At 49.5% G+C, this 16,231-nt stretch overlaps 5 protein-coding genes across 5 annotated transcripts; 3 read left to right on the top strand and 2 right to left on the bottom strand.

Moving 5' to 3' along the window:
* Positions 1-4,286: 4,286 nt before the first annotated feature.
* LTR64_004969 (uncharacterized protein) lies at positions 4,287-6,038 on the top strand (the record flags this gene model as incomplete). The annotated part of the gene is made up of 1 exon (XM_064899312.1): positions 4,287-6,038. The coding sequence occupies one exon, from the start codon at positions 4,287-4,289 to the stop codon at positions 6,036-6,038; it is 1,752 nt and encodes a 583-aa protein (XP_064755269.1).
* A 449-nt stretch (positions 6,039-6,487) lies between these two features.
* On the top strand, positions 6,488-7,147 carry LTR64_004968 (uncharacterized protein; the record flags this gene model as incomplete). The annotated part of the gene is made up of 2 exons (XM_064899311.1): positions 6,488-7,030; positions 7,082-7,147. 2 exons carry the CDS (start codon positions 6,488-6,490, stop codon positions 7,145-7,147), a joined length of 609 nt encoding a protein of 202 aa, XP_064755268.1.
* A 633-nt stretch (positions 7,148-7,780) lies between these two features.
* Positions 7,781-10,206, bottom strand: LTR64_004967 (uncharacterized protein; the record flags this gene model as incomplete). The annotated part of the gene is made up of 2 exons (XM_064899310.1): positions 7,781-9,941; positions 9,995-10,206. The coding sequence occupies 2 exons, from the start codon at positions 10,204-10,206 to the stop codon at positions 7,781-7,783; spliced, it is 2,373 nt and encodes a 790-aa protein (XP_064755267.1).
* Positions 10,207-10,962: 756 nt separating this feature from the next.
* On the bottom strand, positions 10,963-12,353 carry LTR64_004966 (uncharacterized protein; the record flags this gene model as incomplete). The annotated part of the gene is made up of 2 exons (XM_064899309.1): positions 10,963-12,145; positions 12,313-12,353. 2 exons carry the CDS (start codon positions 12,351-12,353, stop codon positions 10,963-10,965), a joined length of 1,224 nt encoding a protein of 407 aa, XP_064755266.1.
* Positions 12,354-12,697: 344 nt separating this feature from the next.
* On the top strand, positions 12,698-14,607 carry LTR64_004965 (uncharacterized protein; the record flags this gene model as incomplete). Its single annotated transcript, XM_064899308.1, has 3 exons — positions 12,698-12,750; positions 12,814-13,045; positions 13,231-14,607. The coding sequence occupies 3 exons, from the start codon at positions 12,698-12,700 to the stop codon at positions 14,605-14,607; spliced, it is 1,662 nt and encodes a 553-aa protein (XP_064755265.1).
* Positions 14,608-16,231: the final 1,624 nt, after the last annotated feature.

Below are 16,231 nucleotides of genomic sequence, written 5' to 3'. Positions count from 1 at the left end.
CACGTGGCTGGCAGGTCTTCGAGACTTTGCGGAGGATCGACGAAGACCGGCGGAGTAACGCGTGGGCCAAGCATTTGTGGTTCCAACGCTTGCCCTTGCAAAGGCAAGTAGTCTGTCGAGCTTATCGGAGGTCTTCGCCTATGGTAAAGTCTGACTCGTGGTGGCGCAGCCGAGGATTGGATATGTCCTCCTGGTCGATACTGTATTGTCGCTCGCACAAAAAACCCCATGCGCATCGGCACGTATCGCCGCAGCTGGTCAACAAGCTCAAGGCACTGACAACGACGTTACAGCAGTTCGGGAGACTGTCGCGAATGAGCATAGCTGTCTTGCGGACTGGACGGCATGGTCTGCCTTGTCCGTTCTTGTACAACTTCATACTCTTGCATTCAGTCGATAGTGAGTTCAGATACCAGTTTGAGCGGTCAGTAGCACAGCCTTGTTCGGGGGCCAAGTCTTGAAACAATGACAATGACCCTCATCTTGCATGAGTTTATGCCGTGCTCTGAATGACTTGGGACAATCGCATACATTCTTCAGTGCCTTGCATGGGCTCTGTGTATCCAGTCGTTGTATTCTCTCGGTTTGCGTTGATCTCTAAAGCCAGTGGCTGAAGGGAGCACCTCCCTCACGGTCAGGTAGTGTGACGTAGTCGCTCGTATTGTTCTCACAAGAAACGGGGAGACCACCTTCGCACTTGCTTAATTTGCTCCATTAGATAATCAAATCTCACATGTTAAGACAACCTTAATATCCTCCCTATAAAGCCAAGTCTGCCTTGTCTGCTGAACAAATCAAACAGCCAGAAAAGCACATTTCCAAAGAAGTCCCTCACCCATTTTCGAGCCCTTGTAAACGTCGTTCTCACTATTCGCTCAGCTCTTAAATCACCACTCAACCGACCCCAGACTAAGACAATCGACAGAACTCCGAGTTGCACAAACACCTGCTTAAGGAACAGCAAACCAAAAGTTCTGAGGTAGAGTTTCGCGCGGTGGACGATACGCTGACGAGTATTCATTGAATAGTAGGTGTGGCTGAAGCTACTTGAGGAGAGTAGGTGGTTGGCGGACAACTGCTCTCTGAGTGCAGCGATCTCAGTCTTCAAGGCGTGGAGCTGCGACTCCAGAGTACGCTGCCACGATGTGATACCAGCGCCAGGGAGAGGCTGTGAGTGGTTCGTGCTACGCCTACGAGCACGTGGGCGGCCGGCTAACGGAGAGGTAGGTGCAGTATCCAATTGTTCGTTTTCATCGTTATCGTCGTCGTCGTGATGCTCGTAATTTCCTTCATCTTCAACTTCTGCGTCCACCGGTTCAATTATTGAGTCCGAGTCTCCTTGAGATACAGGTGACAGTACCCTGAGCCCAGACTCTGTCCGTTTTAGACGTGTCTGTTTCTGCCTCGCTGGTGGCTGTGATCCGGAAGCCTGTCGTGATAGCAGTCCGCCTCCTAGATCAGTCGATCCAATACTCGGCCTATCACTTCTGAAACTCATGCTGTTAATCTGACTCTGGCTCCTTTCCAGCGACCCGCTCGCCATCCCTGCCCGCTCCAATTTTCGTGTCGGACTCTCCTGACTGTTGTTACTCGGGCTCCTACTGTGATTGTCCGGATCACTGCCACTCTGATTCTTTATTTGGTTCCAAACAAATTCTAGTTCACTGACCAGCTCTCGACTCTCAGCTGTGCCACTTGCGTATTCTTTCATAGTGTCAACAAGCGTAGAAATATACTGCCTCTTCGCCTCCGTCCTGCTCATACTCCTACAACCATGCCAGGCATCCCACTTTTCAATTTCGGCCTGTGCTTCGCGTGTCCGAAGGTCTCGAGAGGCATAGCGATGTACGGAGGAATTATTCGGATCCGGAGACGATACTGGCAGAGTCGGGCGCGGCAGGATTGCCTCGACGTCGCCTTCCATGGACTGCTTGTACAAGCCATATAGACGGAGGCGTGAGGCAGGTGGTGGTCGTGAGGAGCCTGTTCGAGGCAGACGTCGGACGGTCGCGAGGGCGTGGACGAACACACGATCTGACGGATGGTTAGGACTTTCTCTAGTGCCATGAATCTGGAAACGTGCCCACTGAGTCCGACATCTCAATTGAAGTCAAAAGTCCGCCCTAGATAGTGTATCCCAAAGATGATCACGATGGCGAGAATCTGTCGTGCTTATCTCGTCGCATCTTTGGTTGATATGATCGCGATCGTGTCGACTCTTCAGATTCCCATTCAAACGTACAACACTAGGGAATCGAAGCCAACGATAATGTGATATAAATTGAACAGCGGGACACCTCAAAGCACTGTAATGATAAAAGAACGTAAATGCACGCCCATGCAGCTTTCATGCGCGATCACGGAGATGCCTCTCTCGATAACTTTTCGATCGAACAATGCTCATACCTCGGCCCCTGCGAATTGGACAATGATTGAGCACGTGCCTCTGGTTTTGCAGTGCTAATAGGCGATGCATTAACTTTTGTCGATACACATATCGATGGGTGCTGCTTGTATTTAGAAAACAAGGAAGTGGTGCCAGAGCACGCGACTAATCGAAGATGAGAATATAGAAAAATCTTTACTCATTGCACGTCCAACCTCCATCCAGGCCAAAAAATGTGAGAGTGCATGAATCTTGTCTAGCCAGAATTTCCTGTTTGTCAAGTTCAAACTTCCAAAATAGCGGTCGTATTGCGTACTTGTATGCTCGTTCTTTCTTTGCTCAAATATGACCTTTACAGTAAGACAGATTGCCGTTGGTTTGCCTCAATACCTCAATCATGCTAGACCTTCGAAAAGCTCGTCCAAGTTGTCATATGCACGTTTGAACTTTTCTTCTACCAAAGACTGCCGGCTTCTCATCGCTGTGACCCTAATCTCCTTCAGCATAGCCAATACTTGACTCTCACTTTCCAGTACCATCTGAGTCGTGCGTATCCAACGCCTATAGCGTAGCCTTCTCGAAATATCTGCCACTAACAAGGTCCGACTCAGATACGAGGAAAGAGTTGACTTTTGCTTGTACCGCTTCCTTCTATGTTTTTGGGTCAACTCATCCGCCATTCGCAGCGTAGTCCATGGACGTGTCTCTAGCAGTGAATTCATGATTTTGTTCACCCTCAGTATGATTGATGTGACTAACGCTCCTATCGATATCACGTCAACGTCAATTATTGGAAAGGTTGCTGGTCGAGAGGTACCATGAGTGCAACAGGAAGCATAGAGTGCTGTTTCGTCGGCTTCACTCAGCAAGTCGCTGCTGTAGCTGTCGTCTAGGATGGCCTTCGATAACGACTTGCAAAGAGCACCTGACGGCATTAAGCTTGACCACCCATTTGAGCGCTCACCTACCTTTGGCATAGTCCGAAACTGGCGACTGTAGAACATTCATCGCCAACTAGAGTCGGTGTTGTGTACAACTGGAGGTGAAAGAGTGGAACTATTGAAGTATCAGCAACGAGGGCGATGAACGTAGTTGCCAGAGCCTGATGAGAGGGGCTGAAATCCTAGTGAAGTAGAAACAACCTCGTATGATATGTTTTCTTTTGCCATAAAACCAGCATGAACAAGCTGATGTTCTGGTGACTTAATTCACGGACACCAGCTCTCAAGATCTTGCAGCTTGAGCGTTAGCATTACCATGAACTTCGTGCTTGTCCTGGCTAGTCACCACCGGACTATATTGAGCGAGCACAATCGCTGGGTATTTTGGAAGAGCTACTCATTGTGGTCCGTCGGACCTCTTCAATCAGAACTGAAGGTACCATCACCATAGTATCCTCGATATGAGTCTTTGCTCGCGGACCTCCTGGCTCTGTGGCTTCGGCTCGGTGGTGTATGTTTGTTGGCTTGTGCATCACACCAAAGAACGTAGAATAAAACTGTATCATTACTCCGGATGAGACGGAGAGGACAGAGCCAGCGATACTACCACCACCAGGGTCATTGGACACATCGACTATTACGTCCAGAGGGTGAATCAAGAATTTAAGCCAACAACTACGCGATTGCGATCATGTGAGAAAGGGTTAGAAGAGTATACTCAACCGTCTCGACCTCTAGACCACATTTGCGGAGCCTGAATTTGGATGCAAGGCTGCCATGCAATGTCATCATCAACATTGCCATCGACAACACCAGTCTTGCAGAACATCATGTTCTATCAGTGATCGATCATCTTCCTCATCGTTTGCGACATTTTCTGCAGGTGACTTACATGTCAACGTGAGACACTGCCATCGCCATCGAGACACGAACGAACGCATCCTGACACATTGCCCAGCATGGCAGCACTACAAACATGCTGGAGACCACGTCCCGTTCTACAATTCCTCGAAGTACGCAAGTTTCGCCCTCTACTCATACGCACATTGAGGACCCGTCCTTCGAGGCCACCTCCATCGCAACAACCAACTCCAGCGAAGCAATCCTCCACAGATTTGCCCCACGAGAATGGCGCACCACAACAGCCTCCAGCTCCTGCTCTGCAACAGCCGAGTATCTCTAGCCTTTTGTCTCAAACAGACAGTTCGAACAACAGTCTCCTAGCGCCTGTACATATACCAGAAGACCCTCGAGCTATCCTGAAGACGAGCCACCCCTCTACTGCCCTCCTCGAGCAATCAGGTCTCGTCGTTCAGCGGCAGATTGAGATGATGAACGTCTTTCTAGGCTTCGAACAAGCAAACAGATATGTGATTATGGATCCACAGGGGAACCATATCGGATACATGGCAGAACATGATGGAGGTATCGCAAAGACGATGGGCCGACAGTGGTTCCGAACGCATCGTTCTTTCATGGTTCATGTCTTTGGACGTGATGGCCAAGAGGTCCTGCGCTTTCACAGACCTTTTAGCTGGATAAATACCAGGATAAGAGTGTACGATCCTGTAGAATTGGCCAGTAGCTTGACCACAAGCAGCTCTACTGATGTGGTAAAGAGCAATGCCGTTGCAGATGCTGTCACGAATCAGCAAATATCAAGCTTGAAATTGGAAGAGATGAAAGTGATTGGAGAATGTCAAAGTGAGTGGGCGCCGCTAAGGAGGAAGTACAACTTGTTCCTCGCGCATGAGCTGCCTGTCATACAAGAACTTGGACAACAAGCAGTACCAGACGATCTGTCTGGGCTACAACAGAACCAAGTCAAGAACCAAGATCATTTTGCTCAGTTCGCTTACATTGATGAGCCATTTCTCAGCTGGGACTTCTCACTCAAAGGCTCAGATAACAAGCTCATTGGTTCTGTGAATCGCAACTGGGGTGGCTTAGGCCGAGAATTCTTTACAGATACTGGCACATATGTGCTGAGGATGGATGCCGCAGGTCTAGATCAAGAAGCACATCAGAGACATATTGTTTCTCAAACTCACAAAAATGAGCCTGCGTATGCTGAGGCCTTGGGAGGCGATAGGTTTGGTATGACTCTTGACCAGAGAGCACTTATGCTCGCCACTGCTGTTACCGTAGACTTTGATTATTTTTCACGTCACTCCAGAGGTGGGGGCATAATCCCGATGCCGTTCATGATGGGTGGTGGTGGTGCTACAGAAGGAGGGGCCGCAGCAGGAGGAGCGGCGGCAGGAGGAGCTGCTGAGGCAGGTGCTGGCACTGCGATTGGAGAGACAGTCTCGGGTGCTGCTATTGGAACTGCTGGTAGAGGTGTCGCTGGCGCAGCAGGTGCTGGTGAAGGTGCCATAGCTGGTGCTGGCAGTCTCGCAGGATACGAAGCCATGCAAAGAGGTATGGGCCGTGGTGATTCCAACAGTCCGCAATCACCTGAACAGCCATATCCTGGCACAGGTGTCAATGAATCTGGTTATGCCGACCAAGCTGATCCACAATCGCCTCAATATGGAGCAGGTTCAGAATCTCAATTTCCTGCTGAACAAGGTGGACAAGGACAAGAAGGAGATGTCTGGGGTAGTGGCAATTCTGATCCATGGGCAGATAACAATGTTGGGGATGGAGGTGGTGAAGAAGGAGGCATTGTTTCAAAGTTGTGGGACATCTTTGGGGGAGGTGGTGAGTAGGCAAGGAACATGATCAGTCTCCTCTCAATCTTGTTCGAAATAGATACTTCTGCATACCCTTCCAGCTCTTTTCCCACGTTTCAGAAGCGGAACAACCAGCTCCTTCCCCACTGGCAGTATTGGAGACGGTCGACAGGCTGAATCGCCCTTCAAATCAAATATCAAGATTGAATGCACCAGAACGCACAAGCCGGCATGTGCACACTGAAGGGGCTACCAAACGTGTTATTGAGGCTTATAAAACCTGCGAGCTTCCAGCAGATTCGACGAGAAATCGGGTGAGTGAAGGTTCAGCAGTAATTGACCATCACTTTACCAGTTGTCACAGATACACACTGTCACTAAAAGTGACAAAGTTCTTGCCACCCCATCGAATTTACTTTAACCTACTATCCTTCCTACTCTTTTTTTTGGTTCTGCGCAATTACCTCTCTTTACCAACCAGCACGATGTCGACTGCAGAAGTCGAAGTTACGAACATCGTCGACCGCGGCGATGTTATTCTTGTCGTTGGTTCAGGTAAAGGCATCGTCAAACTTAAGGTCAATTCCATGTTCCTGCGAGCCGCCTCGAAGACCTTTGAGGCTTTCCTAGGACCAAACTACGCAGAAGGCCAAGCTCTAAGTTACGATAACCCGCCAGAACTACCTCTACCAGAGGAGGATCCGAGCGCAATGACAACTGTTTGCTATTGTTTACATTTCAAACAACATCTAGTTCCAGAAAACCCAGATGCCAATCAAATTCTCGAAGTTGCAAAAGCAGTCGACAAGTACGCGCTCCAGGAGGCTCTGGCGGTTCTTGTTCAGGCTTGGCTCACGCTACCTACGGCTTCGACACAATTTCACGATCTAGGCAACACTCTCAGAGCTGCGTTGATAATTGGAAACGAACCGGCCGTGAAGAAGCTTACCACATCCCTGATACTCTCTGGTGAAGGAAACTATACAAGTCTACTGAATGAAGATGATTCTGAAAGTTTCGTGAACATCGTTGGTGAGTATTGTCCTTGATAGAATTCTGTTAGACTGACCCTGTTACAGACAAGCTCGAGCATCAACGCCTTCGACTTCGGCGGTTATTGGTACAAAGACTCTACGAGGCTGTGACTGTGTGGCGCCAACGCAGTGAGCCTTGTAAGTGTGGTAAGGAGTATTCGTTCATGCTTCAGCAAAACCTATCTGAAATGAATCTCGAACCAGATGGTATTTTCAGTGAATCAGTTGCTGCTTGCGTGGTAAAGCTCGACCGGATACCCAACCCGCGTTGTGGATCATATCACTGCAACAAAACCTCTTGCAAACATGGAGCTAGCCAAATATACCGCAAAATCGAAGATGCTATCCGCGATGTGAGATGTTCCGAGGGGCTGGATTTGTCTCCATCAGCTTGAAGGAGGTTGCTGGACTCTCTACAGGCCAATGTTTTCGCCGCATTATAGCGCCTTTAGAGACTTTATCAGAACCACGAGTTTGATTTCCGTGGCGTCTTTCAGGTTCTTTACTCGCTCGCTACCAGCGGAGGCTCAGATGTGGACTGGCTAGCAACCAGACATGCGGCGGCACTAACTATCATACCCAGAATGGGAGGGAAAGCTTCACACGATCGGTGCAGTCCATTGATTTGACTGCTGGTGAACATGACCTGACACGATATCTTGGATCTGATCGCAAGGTTTCACTCGAATTTCGATGATGAGCAGAACGATGCATACGGTAATACATACATAGCTACAAATGACTTCAAGCCGTTGAACCAGCACCACCACTCTCTTCATCACCCACATCCAACTCTCCCTCCTTCAACGGCCTACAAACCCCATCCCTCGTACATATCATAACCTCACCACTCCTCATCCCGTCCGGCCCTCTAACCACAGTCCGCGAGAACCCTCGCAGCCCCCGTCTCTGCACCTCCTCCAACGACATATCAGGCGGCACCATCAAGCTATGCATACCCAGATTCTCCATGACCACGCCAGCCAGTAACGTAACATACAGGAATGGATGCTGTAGTGCTTCGACGGCGAACGCGTCAATAGTGCCTTTCGCTTGCATGTATAACCTGTCACCGAGCGCTAGATCATTTTGTAATTGTGGTGCTGTCTTGGCATATGAAGAGAGGTAGAAGAGATTCGAGACGATGATGCCGTTGGGTGAGGGGACGGTATTATCTGTGCCTGGCTTGAGACGCAGGATCTGTTCTGGTAACGTGGTAGGCGAGTCGACTTTTGCGGCTTGCAGGTAGCCGCCTGAGGTAGTACCTGCCAGGAAGTGTTGATCGAGCGTTTCTTGCAGCTTGAATGCAAAGTCGAGGTATTGGAAGTCGAGCGTCAAGTCGTAGACGCCGATGGCGGCCTTGATGATGTGGGCGTAGTCGTCGACGAATGCGAGGTCGCGCGTTGGGTCGTCTTGAGCGGATGTCGGGTTGTGTATCCGTGTTAGTTTTCCTGTTTTTGGGTTGTACATTTCGTTCTTGATGAACATTAGGCCACGGATTGCACCATCGCGACACTTCTGGGCTCGTCCTTCGTCGATTTGGCTGAGAGTTGCTGCTGCTCTGGCGAGAGCGTTGATAGCCAAACCGTTCCAGGATGCAATGACCTTGTCGTCGATGTCTGGTTTGCTTCGATTGGCCGATCTGTATTCTTCCAATTTTGACTTTCCAGACTTTATGATCTTGACGATATCGGCTTCTTTGAGTTTGAACTCTTTCGCGAGCATCGAAGGTGTGACGCTGACGAAGATGGTGTTCTGGTTCAGGAGCTCGTCGTGAACGTCGTACTTGGCTGGAACGTTCCCGTCAGGTCGTGCCCCGAAGTGCCGTGCAAGAATGCTTGCGTCCCGGTCCCCCAGGATTTGTTTGAACTCTTTCATTGTCCAGACGTAGTAGGCACCTTCCTTCTTTTCATCCTGTGCATTCAGGCCTGGATATGAATCTGCATCTTCGCTTGAAAACCATCCTCCTTGTCTTCGTACGATAGGCGACTCCATGCTCGTGAAGTACTCGACTAGGTCATAGATTGTGCCCAGTATTTCCGGATTCTGACTCAGAGCCCATGCATCGCAATAGACTGCCAGTAACTCAGCATTATCGTAAAGCATTTTCTCGAAATGTGGTAGGTTCCAATCAGGTGTAACACTGTATCTGTGAAAGCCGTGGCCCAGGTGATCTCTGAGGCCAGATCTAGACATCGCAAGGAGGGTGTGTAGTGCCATAGTGGCAGCTGTTGTACACGACTTCTTGCCAAGTATAGCAGGTATTGGAGCTGGAAAACCGAACCTAGTGTGTGTTCTAGCCCGTCCGTCATTTCTAACAGAGGCACCAAGACGCAGTAAGAAACGTAAGTTGACTGGCATGGGAAACTTTGGTGCGATACTAAAGCCGCCCATGTCTCTGTCGTACTTGGTGACAAAATGTGCCAATGCATCATCAAGGAGATCAAGATCTATAGGCTCGGCATCATTGGATCCCGCAGGACTACTGGGCCGCGTCGATCGATAGCTGCCTTCGAGCGCAAACTCCTGCAACTGCTGGGTCATGTCTTCGGCCGACAGCAGACACCTCTGTCGCTCCCTGTTCCAGACATCGACCATCTTGTTCAGAACATCGAGGAAGTTCAGAGGCTTGTCGTCATCAATTCCAGAAGGTGCAGTCGTGCTTGAAACTGGGCCTGGCCAGTAGGTGCCACCAAAGATTGGCTTCAAATCTGGAGTAAGGAAGACGTTAAGTGGCCAACCTCCATGTCCGGTCGTGGCTGTGACAAAGTTCATGTATATCTCATCAAGGTCTGGCCGAGATTCTCTGTCAAGCTTAATAGGAATGAAGTTTTTGTTGAGCACTTCGGCGACTTCAGGCGAGGAGAACGACTCCTTTTCCATGACATGGCACCAATGGCATGCGCTGCAATCGAGTCAGCGAACGAGCTTCTAACACCGGTACTCATCGTGACCTACGTGTAACCCACACTAAGGAATATCATGCGTTGATGTGTCTTTGCATGCTCGGTAGCCATAGGCCCCCATTCCTGCCATGCCACTGGGTTGTCTTTATGAGCGCGGAGCTTGTAGCTGTCAGCGTGCGATACAGGCGCCAGAGCAGGATTGTGACTTACATATGGAGAAGGACTTGACGCGAGAACGTTTTTTAGGTGAAGTGAAGATGCCATGATTGCATAAATCGGCCCTGTTGTCGACTCGATATCGTTCACTGAAAGACGGCAATGATTTCCGACCGCGGGGACGTGGAGTTAGACCCAGTTTTCGGGATCGAGATCTTTGGAAGCGTAATGTTCTGGTTCAAGAGGAACTTGCGCGCTGTCGAAAGATCGCTCGGTATTCAGTGGTGCGACGACTGCTATGGTTATCAGACCAGCTCGTGAAGTTTAGCGGTTTTATGAGTTGCAATTGAGGGGATTGATGGGAGTTTTTCTTCTGTAATGCTCGCAATGAAAATTTCTACTGGAATGCAAAAGCAATGAACACTGATAGCACATCTATCAAACTTTTCAGGCTACTCGAGTATGGCTGCTTGGAAAGTTATCAAATTTGATAACAGCTGATAGGCCCTGACGACTGCAAGGATCCATTAGTGTCTGCAGGATCTGCTGCTCTTTCCGCAGAGAACCGTTTTCTGAGTTACAAGTTCGTCCGTAATCAGCAGTGCTCCGCATCTGTGGTAGATCTTCAGTACTAACTTGAGAATGCCTATGAGCCATTATTCGTGGGGTGTACCCACCAGCTACTTGAATCTTGTCGACCTGCCATATTCGTTATCGGAGTCACGCTAAGTCTCGGGGAAGTGCATAAGGCGGAGCATTGCGCCACCTACAGCAAAAGTACGGAGTACTAAAGGCGTAACGGCGAAAAACGAACGTTTAGTGTGATAGAACGAGTAGTAGCCAGCATTTTCTTAAAGCTGTGTATCATTGCTCGTTCATCGCCATCTTCTCAAGTGAATCAGCCTCTTCGTCCTCCATCATTGCACGAAGCTCAGCTTCCTCCTCTTCTGTCAGACCACTGAAGTCATTCTTGGGCTCCGGCTCCTCGGCAAGCAAGTGGGGATTCTTGGCTTCCTCCACTGCTTTCCTCAGGTCTTGAGGTGCAAGGCTCCATCGCCGTATCGTCGCATCGATACTGACGCTTAGCAAAGTATGATTTGCTATGGCAAGACCAGTAACTTCTTCAAAGTGACCAGTGAACACATGTAGTAACTGACCCGAGCCTGTATTCCAAACACGAATGTCTTCATCCCGACATGCTGTGATCACCAGACTCGAAGAGTCGTACACCACAATATCACGGACGAAGTCAGGGTGTACCAGGGTCGTATCAGCGATGAAACCGTTTTCTCTGTTTAGTCTTTTGGCTGTCTTATCGGCAGAGGCAGTCCACAGGTCTCCATCGTTGTCAAACTCGAGCTTGTAAACGCTCGTTTCGTGCTGAACAATGGGCTGCGATAATTGTGTCTGAGCCATTTGTAGAGATGCAGGTAGAGTGAAGTGGAAGATCTCTCGCTGGGAAGTGGAGAAGAAGATGCGAGGCGCGTCGTGGGTCGAAAGAGGATCGAGAGCAATATCTTCGATGCCCCGACACTGAGGTTTGAGAGAAGCCAGCCGCTGTCCTGTAAAGGTCCATATGTTCAGAACTCCATCGGCTCCTCCTGACAGCAACACCATCTTCTTGTCAGGGGCCTGCGCCACCAACAAGCATTTCAAGAAGTCATCGTGTGCTTTGAAAGTGGATTGAGGAGGACTGGTGGGGTTGATGAAGTCCAGGCCAGTGATATCGAAACTTGTGATGTGTTTGTTCCATCCACCAGCGAAGATGAAACTGGAGACAGAGTCGTTGTCAATGCTAGTCCTTCCGGCATAGCTTTGGATACAGGTTATTGGAGCTGGTGCATTTTGGCCTATTCTGACAAATTCGTTTATGGACAGGTTGAAAATCGATACATTGCCGTCTGCTTCGGCGATGAGTGCGCTGTTACCTGATGGGTCAAGAAACGTGTCTACAGATATAGCAAGAAGTTTCGAGCGAGATTTGGCGGGCTGGCCATGTGTGTTGGCAGCTTTTCGACGTTTGCGATCATTTTCCGCAAGCGATGTACTAGGGTATTATGTTAGCTGGAGAAAATTCATAGATAAAACCCCCGTTTATGTGCATACGAGTGCTAAGAACGAGGTGTAGGGTATCGAATTGACGGTCCAATTGCACCCTGATAGTTCTCACTCGCTGAAGACGTCAAGTCAGGGACCAGCTTCTACAATGCTTACCTTGTCTGAAAGAAATGTTGGGGATCGGTCGAAGTAGACATCTTTGGCACGGACGATGACTTCGAGCAGCAGGAGAAGGCGCGTCTTGCCAAGACTGAAACGTGGTGTGGAGGACGCGCTTTGCAGATGTTTGCCGCCAAGACTCCACTAGAGTAGTTCAACAGCGGCCAGTGAGCAGGAACAGATAGATCCTAATCACACTAGCAAGAACGAAGTGTTCGTACCTGGCACGCGTCACACGTCTGCGGTGCTGTACCAAGTATTTCGGTCGTCCCTTAGATCTGTCGCTCAAAATATTCTTCTTGCGCCCATCTGTACTTATATATTCCCATCGATGAACACAGCATACACGATCTAACGTCTATACTCCTCCTTCGTTTTCGAGATGGACCATCTCATTGGCCAGAGATTCAGTCTGATTTCAAAAAGTGAGATTCGGTACGTGAATAACAGAACACCTGCTGGCCAGCTATTGAGCCACTTTCTGACATTGACAAACAGATACGTTGGCATTCTCCACGAGATCAACCCCGAAGAATCTACCATAGCGCTCGAGGAAGTCTTCTCATTTGGCACCGAGGACCGACCTGTCGACAACTTCATTCCACCTTCGCAGCAGAAATTCGAGTATATTGTGTTCCGAGGGAGTGATGTGAAAGACATAAAGGTCGCTGAGGAGGCTGAAGGACCTAAACAGCCTCCACAACAGCCTCCCAATGACCCTGCGATATTGGTATGCACAACCTCAATCCTGCCCTGCTATTCCCTCGGATGATGAAATATTTCGGATGTAAATCACAGACCTGTACTGAATGCGCAAAATTATGTGGATATTTCCGTTGCCTTCCTTCTGACACGAGAATCCCAACACGAAAATGAAGCTTCGCAGGTTGCCATTATGCTAACCTTAACTGATAGAACTCATCTCGTCCAGGACCTACGCAAACAGCTCACCCTCCTCCTCCTGGCCCACCTGGCCCACCTGGCCCTCCTCCAAACCGTGGTGAATCTCCATATCTACCTCCAAACTATCCTCCTCCAGGATTTGGTGGCTACTATCCTCCCGGACCACCACCAGGTCAATTCGGTCGAGGTTATGGTCCTCCACCAGGCAACTTCGGACCACCACCAGGCTATAATCCGTATGGCCCTCCACCAGGTTATTTTGGTCCCCCAGGACCGGGACGTTTCCCTCCTCCACCTCAACAACATCCACCTCCTATAGGTCCGCCAGGACAGCGACCGGCCCCTCCCTCACAACCATCAGCAGTTGCGACTGGTCCGCCCACCGCTCCTGTGTCCAAGCAGACCCTCGAGCTACCAGTGGAGAAGACTACTTCAAGAAATGAGAATAAGCCGTCTACACCCGCTCCTCAACCAGTCGCGCCACAGACCGTAGAGTCAACTGAGGCTGAACCGTCTGCCGCACCTATAGCTCCAACTACCAAAATACCACAAGCTCAACCTAAAAGCAACAAAGTTGCTCCTGCCATGCCTTTTGCGGTCAACCAGAAATCTTTCACACCGCCTGTATCTACTGGTCCTCCTCAAAGTACGGCCCAGCCACCTGTACCCAAACCAGCCAAGTCACAAGCTGAGATGGAAGAGGCATCACGACAAGCAAAAGAAGCCGTCGCGAATGCCTTGGCAAAACTCAATCCCCAGTCGACTGCAAGACCAGGAGGCCCACCACCAAATACAGTCGAGGCCATAGCGGAAAAGGTCAGTCAAATGACTACTGCTCCCTCAGCACCACGCGGTCGAGCAGGTTATCGAGGCGGAAGAGGAACGAGAACTTCTTCTGCAGGACAAAGACAGAAGATGGAGATCCCACAATCAGACTACGACTTTCAATCTGCCAACGCCAAGTTCAACAAGGAGGATCTCATCAAAGAGGCCATTGCATCTGGCTCGCCAATCGGTGAAACGGCAGATAACCCTATCGAAGGTCAGGTCAGCGAAACGAATGGTACGGCCCGAAAAGATAGCTTGTCCGCCAATCCAGTCCCAGCTTACGACAAAAAGTCATCATTCTTCGATAACATCTCTAGTGAGGCAAAAGACCGCGAAGGAAATTCTGACGGCAGAATCAATGCACGAGCTCAGCGTGGTGCCGAGTTCAGTAAGAACATGGAGACTTTTGGTCAAGGTAATGTGGACAGTGGCTACCGTGGCCGTGGCCGAGGTGGTTACCGTGGCAGGGGAAGAGGTGAATTCAGAGGTAGAGGTGGCTACAGAGGACAGAGAAGGGGTCCTAGCACTACCTTTGATCCCACAACTATTGTCCAGAACTAGTGTTCTGGTCCAGCCGCTAGAATGTTGAAAGACTTCCTGAATAACGCAAAATTACCAAAAGGCTATACCAAAAGAATTGGCGACCAACCTCGCAAGTCTATGGCGGCGAGTTCGATGCAAGGGCAACAAAAAGTCTGGAACTGGCTTCTTGAATGCGCAACAGTCATGCAGGACGAGGAGCTATTGAAGCCTTAGGAGGGAGAACTATCAGATGAAGATAAGGCGCCGGAGCAAGAAAGTCTTTGGTTCGCAGCTCGTGTCGCATGACCTAGCTTTGTAGAAGATTAGGCGTTGAAGATAGCATGTCTTCTCGCCTACGAAAGGAAGAAGGAGTCTATTCAGGCTGTGTCGATCAGCGTTTGTGGTGAACTCGGCAAGTACGTGGAACTCAAAGGTTAGCATCGAAGCATGGATATTTTCAATAGCTAGCCGTCACAACAACAACAACAGACTGGTCCAAACCCCCTCACACAAACTCTAGGCCTATAAATATGAATTTCGAGGTTAAGCATACAAAAAGCGCAAGTGAAAGGAATCGTAGTAGTGCCTGCTCAATCGCATGCTGGCTAACCAACTAAGGTCTAACTCCCGTGGTTAGATCCACGACGATAGTCGTCCACCGATCCATGTTTCTATGTTTGTTTTTCAACAATGTTCACTTATTGAATATCACAATGATATTTCAGTACTTCGAACTCTCTGTGGTGACTGACTGTCAAAATGGCAACAGTAAGAAGGATTGCTGGCCTTGGAATGCTCAGAAAGGTAGCAGCGGATACAGGATTTCCTTCTCGAGAACGTCCGATCGTCAAGACGCTTCTTCACGCATGCCGTGATCGCTTCCTTCCTATAGCCGAGAAATTTCCCAGTGAAGGAATCCGCCATTGAGCCAGAAGGTCTCCATCTCGAAGCACCAGAATCTTACGGTCAGACAGTCAAAGGGAGGCAATCGACCAAGAGACAGCTTCACAGATAGCAGCAGCCGCTTGCGGAATCCGAATCGAGGAAAAAGGCCGACGCGTTGTTGGACGCAAGATCGGTTTCACCAACAAGCACATGCAAGAGAAATATGGCATCAGCGAACCTATATGGGGATATATGTGGGACGACTCTGTAAGGAGCTTATACCACCACGGAATTGCGAGAAGCAGTGTTGTCTTCCTTCGCGACGACATCAAGTCTACTCGTCCTAAGATTGAACCTGAGATTGTATTTGGAATTGGTTCCTCACCAAGGTCTGATATGACGGATCGGCAACTTCTCGATTGTGTCTCTTGGATCGCACTTGGTTTTGAGGTCGTTCACTCTGTACACTATCCAAGATGGCAATTCACCGCGACCGACGCCATTATTGCTGGAGGCTTACACCACGCTCTTCTTCTTGGCCAGAGGATAGCAAGGCGGAACTGGGAGGGTCGTGAGGAGGCAATCATCTATGAGCTTCAAAATTTTGAAGCTAACCTATACCGTGACCAAAGGCTAATGGCCAGTGGTTCAGGTTCGAATGTTCTTGGGAGTCCTCTTAACGCATTGAGAGCTTTTTGCAGCAGTCTTGAGCGGCAGAGCTTACACCCTCCCATACAACCGAGGGAGATCATCTCTACAGGCACACTTACAGACGCAC

Source organism: Lithohypha guttulata (assembly GCF_036872675.1).
Source record: "Lithohypha guttulata strain CCFEE 5908 chromosome Unknown scaffold_3, whole genome shotgun sequence".
Lineage (NCBI taxonomy): Eukaryota > Fungi > Ascomycota > Eurotiomycetes > Chaetothyriales > Trichomeriaceae > Lithohypha > Lithohypha guttulata.
The sequence above is the reverse complement of the archived record's forward strand: the minus strand, read 5'-3'. Positions and strand labels throughout refer to the sequence as shown.